Source organism: Hyalella azteca, unplaced genomic scaffold (assembly GCF_000764305.2).
Source record: "Hyalella azteca isolate HAZT.00-mixed unplaced genomic scaffold, Hazt_2.0.2 contig3118, whole genome shotgun sequence".
NCBI lineage: Eukaryota > Metazoa > Arthropoda > Malacostraca > Amphipoda > Hyalellidae > Hyalella > Hyalella azteca.
This window is the reverse complement of record NW_025933371.1, coordinates 40659-49058: the sequence shown is the minus strand read 5'-3', so window position 1 is coordinate 49058 and position 8400 is coordinate 40659. Positions and strand designations below refer to the sequence as shown.

Sequence of the window (8400 nt, the reverse complement as noted above, 5' to 3'; positions counted from 1 at the left end):
AGTCACGCGCGCACTTGTAAATTTCAAGACTAGGCGTAGCATCAACTGCAGGTCATTTACTAGTACGAAAAGAACGGACTAGCGAACAAGACGTTTAGCTGCACTGCTCCATGATCTTTCCTTTTCATCCTTATACGCACCAAAATCATAGATATATTAACATCTTATGATTGAAATTTATAATTCTTACGAAAAGATGTATTAAAAACCCGCGATTTATGTGTAGTTGGATAAATTTGACAAAAGTCTCATTGATTTAGTGATTTACTCACGTAGAATACAGAATGGATTTTAAAGGTAAGATATATAAGATATTTATTTTCACTTCATTGGTAAGGAAATAGTATCAAGGCCTTCGTGAGGGGAAATTACTTAAGCTCAGTCACTAATCCTAAATTTATTAAATAACAAAATAATCTATTAACTGTAACACACTGTTGTCTGTTAATTATTAATAATCTATTAATCTAAAACAAAGAACTAGCGAAAATCGAAATTAGTTCCATCACGAGCTCTATGTGGATTTTACACTTACATTACGGTAATTTATTCAATAAAATTATGTTCTTTGTAATTAAAATATGTTTTAATGTAATTAAACATATTTAATTTATGTTCTTTGTAATTAAAAATATGTTTCAATAATTGCACGATCATTGTTCATCATCACATATTATCAAATGCAATGATCAGGCTAAAAGTAAACTATATGTTCCACGTCTTTTATTCTTTCCTACTCCATTCCATTTGTGTGCGCTATTGCATGAACTTACGCAAAAAGGTGTACCTTTTCCTCTCGACGATGAAATGAATGAGTGGCATCAAGCAGCCTTGTATTATTCGGCCATTTAATGTGAACTAGAAACATTTTGGAAATATTTCTTACCAGTCTTCTCAATGATTTGTAATTACACTAATATTTTCTTCGACATTATTATTAATTTGATTCCACGAAGTGTGGTTTTACTGACAATTTTTACGTATTCGATTAATTTGTATTGCTTTACCTATGAATTCTCTTTCAAGTCTATGAAATGAACAACAAATTTTTGAGTTTCAAAGTTTAAATCTCAGCTTCTTTGTCTCTTCGTGATCGACGCAGGCGGCACGCAGCACACGACACGTGTCAACCTCGCGCACACGTCCAAGCGTCGCGCCCTGGGGCTGTTGATCGCTGCTGCTCTTCTGCATATGGGCGGCGCAGTGGTTCAACATGTCACTGACACATTCAAAAAGGTTTGATAATTTTATTCATGGACAACTACTTTAAGCGCTAGACTCGTAAAAGTAACGATTTTTTTGGTTTAGCTACATTGCTGATTGAGAATTATTAAGATATGTAAAACGGTATCAAAGTTACCAGTATACAAAATTACTGCTGCGATGGAAATTTTTATAGTGAAAAATCGATAATTAGTTTCGTAGAGCATCAACTTTGTGCTTACTTTGTGGCGCAATATGTTACAGTTAATCTGAGTTTACTTAAATAGACCAAAAAAAGCTGTATTTTCATTAGAATCAATCAGAAGCAACTGAATTTTATTCATTCGCGAATTTGTCAACGATTTAGAACAGGAAAAGAAGTCAATTACTGAACAACAGCCACTGTATAATGTTGGAAAATATCCGTAAGTTTGAATTGTAAGACTTAAGGTTAATATTAAGAGTCGTGCATACACTGGCGCGTGGATTTGTTGTTAAAGTTTAACAAGTGTTCAAGTTTCGTTCGTGTTCCGAGTTAATAAAAATGACGGTTAAACTTCAGATTTAATTAATTTTTGAGGTAGCCATCGACCTTGTCAGATGCCAAATCCAAGCCTTTGAATATCAAATAAAAATCTGATGCAGAGCATACTCGAAGATTGAAGGTTTTTAATATGAAGAATTCTGAAAATTATTATTACCACTGCGTAGAAAGATAAGTCATGTAGGGATTTAATTTTTTCCATGAAGTGTCATAATATCGAAAATCATTTGCGGACTTCTAAATTACTTTTTTCATTGCGGGGGTTTATATATTTTTATAGGCACGAAACTGTCATGCCTAAGCCTTCTTCGGTGCAATATAAATTCATCACCTTGCTTTATTCCTGTTAGGCGACGGCTCATTGACTCATTCTACTCAGTTAGATATATCAGCACGAGGTTTCGCTAAACTAAAGCACTGCAAAGTAATCCAACAACACTCCAATCGAATACTCATATAACGGTTTCGTTTAACCTTTCCCCACTAGCACGCACAGTAATTCGCAGCCAGATTGTACAAGAAGTCAGAGCTAATAGTGAATTTCATAATTGTGGCATTAAATTAATCATTAAATTTTATTGGTTTTCCAATGGTAAAGGAAGTACTAGTTTAGACTCAACTAGTAACAAATTTCGGTGTGATTCCCATAATTTATGAGCTGATCTGAACTGAGGCGAGGATTACACTGGTTCATCACTTTTTAGCGCATTTTCTCATTTATGGAAAAAATGCACTATTGTGCTCGCCATGTCCGTCCGTCCGTCTGTCCGTCCGTGACTCCACGTTTTCGTCGACGAGAAAATGTGCTCTCTGTCACTCACTGCGGTGAGAACTGAGTTATATTTTTTACTCTATTTTTCTATTGTTTGTCTTCTTGAAGTTTTACGCTGAGCGAAATCCATGGCAATAAAATCCTTTTCCCGAACAAAAATGTGCATAAAATTCTTTCTACTGAAGATAACATAATAAAAACTGAATAACGTGACACTATAATGAAAGTCAGAAAATTTTAGTGCTAAATGCACGCCGAAATTTTCAAATGATGTAAACATGACAAGTAAATTGCGTCACGCAGACTGATCTGGCGTTCGAGTCACACCTCCGAGAACGTTGTCCGCCGCTGCCGATAGGACTAGTGCAGTCATGGCTGCCTTATAAGCTCCAGTGCTTGTCTTTGTGCAACCTCAACATCAGCTGCACATTTTTCATGTCAAAAGGTTGGTAAAATAATAAAAACATTTGCTTATAACGAGTAATTTTCAAATTAAATTTTAGTATTATATAAGTAGTATTCTAGTATTATTTAAAATTTTTTAGTAAATTTGTCTCGGCAACAACGCGAGGAACGTTAAACTATCGAAAACACATAGTTTCTTTGTGACTTGAATGCAGCTTTTAAAACTTGCAGGAAAAGTTCCCAAGCAGAAAAAAGTTTCGATTTAACATTATTGGAGACAAATTCTAAGTGCACAAATTTTTATGCAAGCAGCTGCTTGAACGTTATCTTTCTCGCAGGAGATCTGTGCGAGTTGTGGACGGTGAAATTGGATCCAAGCTACGATTTTGCGCAATTTAATGCTCCTACTGTGCCGGTGTTCTGGAATATTAAATCCATTGGAACAGAAAATCAAGATTTCGCTATCGGGAAACCTGTAACCGCGGGCAGTGTCTTCCCTGGGTACCCCGACCCCTCGGTGCTGGTTGGTGCATTCATGACGAACGCAATTGCGAATTCTGGAATTTCACATATTAAAAAATTTCGCGCATTTAAACTAATGAGAATGAGTTAAAAGTTATTGGTGTGAATTCTTAATCGTGGAACAATTGACCGTACTAAGAGTGATTACAATGGTTTATACGAAGCATTTTTTTCAATTACCTCGCACTTCAATGGTTTCAATTTGTTATACTTTAAGCTTTCTGTGTACAATAAGCTTTTTTTATACGTATTCACACAGCTTACATTATTTAAGGTACTTTATTTCCTACATTTGCGACTTAGTCTTGATACAATGGTAATCAAGAGGTGCAAAGGTAATTACAAAGTAATCAAGACAACTAGAAAACATGACAAACAACAACTAAAAAAAATATTTCTACTTAGATGATAATGATAAGAAACTAACACAACTTATGAGAATTGATAAGAATGTGTTTTAAACTAATGAGAATGAGTTAAAAATTATTGGTTTGAATTCTTAATCGTGGAATAATAGACCGAACTAAGAATGATTTGAAGGGTCTATGCGAATTTTTTTCAATTATTTCCCACTACAATGGTTGCAAATTATAATACTTACAGCTTACTGCATATAAATAGCTATTTTGATCGTATTCACAAAACTCAAAACATCACTTAAGTTACTTTACTTCTTACATTTGGGGTTCAGTCTTGATTACGTACAGGTAATTGCAAAGAAATTATTCTTTATTACAAAGGTAATCAAGAGGTAATCAATCAGATACAAAGGTTATTAATTACATAGGTAATCAAGATAACTAAGGAATAATACAAACAGCAACTAACAAATGACAATTTTACTTAGATGATAATGATAAGAAACTAACACAACTTATGAGAATTGAGAAGAAAGTGACTGTTCAGACTCAAGGTGCCGACTGCTACTTAGTGATGGAAGACTGCTTCTGCACCAGCGCCAGCAACAACTGGGTGCGAGTTGACCTCCTGACCACGGCCTTCATCACCGAGGTGGTGGTCACGGCATCCGTCATCGACGATGTTCCCTACATCAGGGCTGCCACCATCAGGGTGATTTTACACACAATTTGTCGTTATTAAATAATGATAGCATGAAATTGAAAAGTAATAAGAATTGAAGAATTGCAATGTAATAATAATTGCAAGGTGGATTAATAATTCTTTTTATAATTAAGAGATACTAAACCTCGTTTAAGATTCAAACAGATTATTAGGCGACCGATCGATGAATATCGTGACATTTGTTGACGACTGACGAATAATCTTCTTCGCGCACTGGAAATTCCACACAGCTTGATAATTTATTTTAAGATGGATTTAAAAAATGGACCCGGAAGGACTCTGTCCTTATTTGCTCATATGAAAGGAAACTCTACTGATTCAGGGATCAGTAGATGCCTTGTTTGCTTCATCAATAACAATAAATTGTTCCGAATGTTAATGTATAAAGTAAATACACAATGTTAATTTGTAATGTGTGATGGTTTGTTCAGGTCGGCAATACGGGTACGACGAGCGACGCCGTGGCCGGAGTGACGCCCTCTAGCGGCATCACCCCGCACCAGCGCCTCAGATTCCCAGGTACAAACTCCACGGATATTTTTTATCAAGGATTAATCAAATTATGCCTATATAACTCGTACGGGCATGAAAATAACTCAAGTTTTAGGCTATTGATGTTTTTCAGTTATCTGAGTTGCTCGTAGTGTGTCTCTGATTCCCATCTAGAGAATCCAATTGATGAAACTATATCCATTTGTTTTCAAAATGCTAAATTTTATATGTAAAATATTGTTGTCTTATAACAAATTAAAAAAATAAGAGCTAAATAACTTGCATAATTTGTTTTCGATTAATAATCAAAATTATAGTTATAATTAGCGAAAATTGATTGGAAGAGTAGTGCCACAATTTTTCATTAACAACCATCATCTAGGCTCGTAAGCGTACTGAAAGAGCTTATTAATCGGGCCAACCCATTACTAATACTAAATGTATCCATATTTAATAATTACTTGAATATTTCATATTGGTTGCTTAACAGTGAACAGGAACGGAAGATACGTACGCCTTCAACTGGAAGCGGATCTCAACCTGAAAGCCCTGTGTCTGTGCAAGATCCAAGCGTATCTGTGATACATTCCAAAATTCATACAGATCCGTTGAGTATTTAAGGAATTATGAGTGTCCCAGTTGCGCGAGTCCGCAGGCGAGTCCGCTGGCGGGTCCGTAGAATTGTCGATTGAGTAGGCATGTAAAAGATAACTGAAAAACTTGTGGTTTCAAAAACAAGATTCCTTAAATTTATCCGGATTTTGTATATCTAATGGAATCTTTTATTGTGGAAATATATTTTTTATATAAATATGTCAATTCATTGTGGCTATTATAAACATCCACGAAGCTGGACTGCAAGGAGCATTAATTAACATGAATACTTTTTCCAAGGCTATCGCGGTAGGAAGTTTAAATGAAATTTAAATGTATCGACTTTTACAGCGAATTTGATCATGACGGTTGATAAAAATTTAATCATTTACTTTCCTGCATGCCATGTTAGAATTAAAAAAACCTCATCTAATAACGAAAACTTTTGAATGTGTTTCTTTCCGCGTGTAATTTGATCGATTGCAACGCTGGTGCTCACACAATGGCGTGTTCGTAAATTAATGATTTATGATGCTAAATAAGCCACTGCAGAGTGTAAAGGTCACCGGGCATTACTGACTGAAAAATTCAATCTAGGTTTCAACGCGTATTTTACAGACACTCGTTGCTTCGAAATTTTGATTTAATTGTTATCATATTTCATGTAACAAAGGGCAAATATTTTGCTATATTATTCTACTAGTAAATAATCTACCCATCATTGTGATCCATTTTGAGATGTTTTATTTTAGAAGTGTTTTTATTCTTCTCATCAATAATCTGTACTTCTCAGCCGACTACATATTAGAATTTTTTTTATGAACGCTGTTAATTTTTAAAAATTGTTCCTATCATAAAAATTCCGAATAAATAAAGTTGTTTTCATGACATAGATCAAGTCAAACTTCTCCGCATAATATTTCATGTGCGCTAGGAATTTGAGAATGGGTTCTTTCAAATAAAACTTACTGTAGTAAACAAGAGACGGGGCTAAAGAATATGCTCTTTTTGTACCGTCGTCGATTCTGTACTTACCGTGATTTGTCGTTGACGGATCTAAAACTGGCCTTTTGACTAGAGATTTTCAAAACTGACGTTGAAATAAAAATCTACACGACTTTCATCAGGTCCATGGGGCTATATGGTCTTTGGGTGTTGATATACCCTATATGATATTCAAGTGTACTGATAGGGGTCGACTCGAACACAGTTCGTGCCTACTAAACCATTCTCTTTGTGATAGAAATTAATTGAAGTTTTACGATCAGAGTTCCAAGCCCATATAGTTCCTGTACCTGGTTTGAGCCTCGATTTAATTGTGATCGATCGATTGAGAGTATATTTACTTTTGGTTGGCATTGAAGTTCTCACACGCATGGAGCTATCACTACCTTTTCAGCAGAGTCTCTCATATATACGTTCACCATTTTCCGTCGCATCAATTGAAATTATCTTTAAAATTTTGTAAGATTAAGAAATTAAAAACTTTAGAGCACGTCAAACAGAAGTTGATTCCAGTTCCGGTTTATATAAATAATTTAGAAGAATCGAGGATACAGAAAGAAGTGATTTTTTTTGTCTCATTTTTATCAGAGTGCTTATTTCACGAACAGAGGTAACCCTCGTTCTAGCGAAGATAAGTACGGAACTCGACGAACGATGGTATTATCGCACATAAAAATTCATGGATCGACAATGATATCGCACATCTTGACCAGGAACGAACTGATGGCAATCGAATTGACTTCAGTCGAAAACAAAATAAGTCTAAACAGTGATTACAAGCAAGGTAACAGGTGCTTAGTAATAAAGTCTTTGAACACGTCAAAAAATAATATTCAAATCTGGCAACCTTAAAACAAGCGTTCTCCGCGTGAAATGATCTCCCGGATTGTTGCGTAAGCATCTATTAAACACGCCTCAGCTTAAATGCGCTAGTTACACTTAATGCTAATTCACGAGAGGGCCGTACTATCAAAATATAACTCTTTTAATTTGAGCTACTGATTCAAGCAATTAGTTGCTCAAGCTTATCGCAGAATATTGGCACCGAACACTTCCTTGAGCAAACGTGTGGTAGTGAGCCACGACCGGTGCCTGAGAGCATTACAAAACCGATCAATATCAGTTAGGCTCTTCAAAGGGTTTCATCTAATCATATGTGAAGAAGACAACAGAATCTCACGAGAACAGGCATTTTAATCCCACCAATCAATCAAATCACACTCTCTCCATAATTAAGATGCACTCGTAATACGGTCATAACATATTCCGGTTCAACACGCCTCACTTGAGGAAACAACTGTAATCCTAATGGCTCATTTACCAACTGATAGAAGCACGTGAAGAAGCTATGTTTGAAATACTTGAGTAATCTTACAGACAAAATCAGATCCTTTTTGAGTCTATTGAGATAATTTCCAGTTGCTTCTAGGCATGGCTCGAAAGTGTAGGAGAAAATTCAGTATATTTCTGAGCACTATTTACGAACAATACCCCCGCGCAGAGTAAAATAAAAGTAAGGCTATGATCCAAAAAAGAGATCTATAATCGGTAATTGTTCACGCTTAGCGAGCTACGGACATGAAATAACGCCAAGGAAAATTACTAAATAGCGCTTCATCTTAAGACTAAATCACGGCAGGTGATTCACATTTTTTGATACATTATCATGCCCTCCATCCAAGTCACACAACGGCATAAGAGACGCCCATCAGTGTATCAACAGATGACAACGTTGATAAACTTCAACGTTGATACAACGTTGAATGATGACGTTACTAGA

General features: G+C 35.5%; 1 protein-coding gene across 1 annotated transcript; it reads left to right on the top strand.

Moving 5' to 3' along the window:
- Nucleotides 1-235: 235 nt before the first annotated feature.
- On the top strand, nt 236-4715 carry LOC108677105. Its single transcript, XM_018165260.1, has 6 exons — nt 236-297; nt 1103-1236; nt 2823-2964; nt 3263-3447; nt 4353-4517; nt 4674-4715. Exons 1-6 carry the CDS (start codon nt 285-287, stop codon nt 4713-4715), a joined length of 681 nt encoding a protein of 226 aa, XP_018020749.1. The 5' UTR covers nt 236-284.
- The last annotated feature ends 3685 nt before the right edge of the window (nt 4716-8400 follow it).

What these genes read in the sequence shown, in the direction of transcription:
- LOC108677105 (XM_018165260.1), top strand. An exon ending in TCACTGACACATTCAAAAAG is followed by an intron (nt 1,237 to 2,822) that starts GTTTGATAATTT and finishes TGCGTCACGCAG; the next exon opens with ACTGATCTGGCGTTCGAGTC. An exon ending in CACATTTTTCATGTCAAAAG is followed by an intron (nt 2,965 to 3,262) that starts GTTGGTAAAATA and finishes TCTTTCTCGCAG; the next exon opens with GAGATCTGTGCGAGTTGTGG.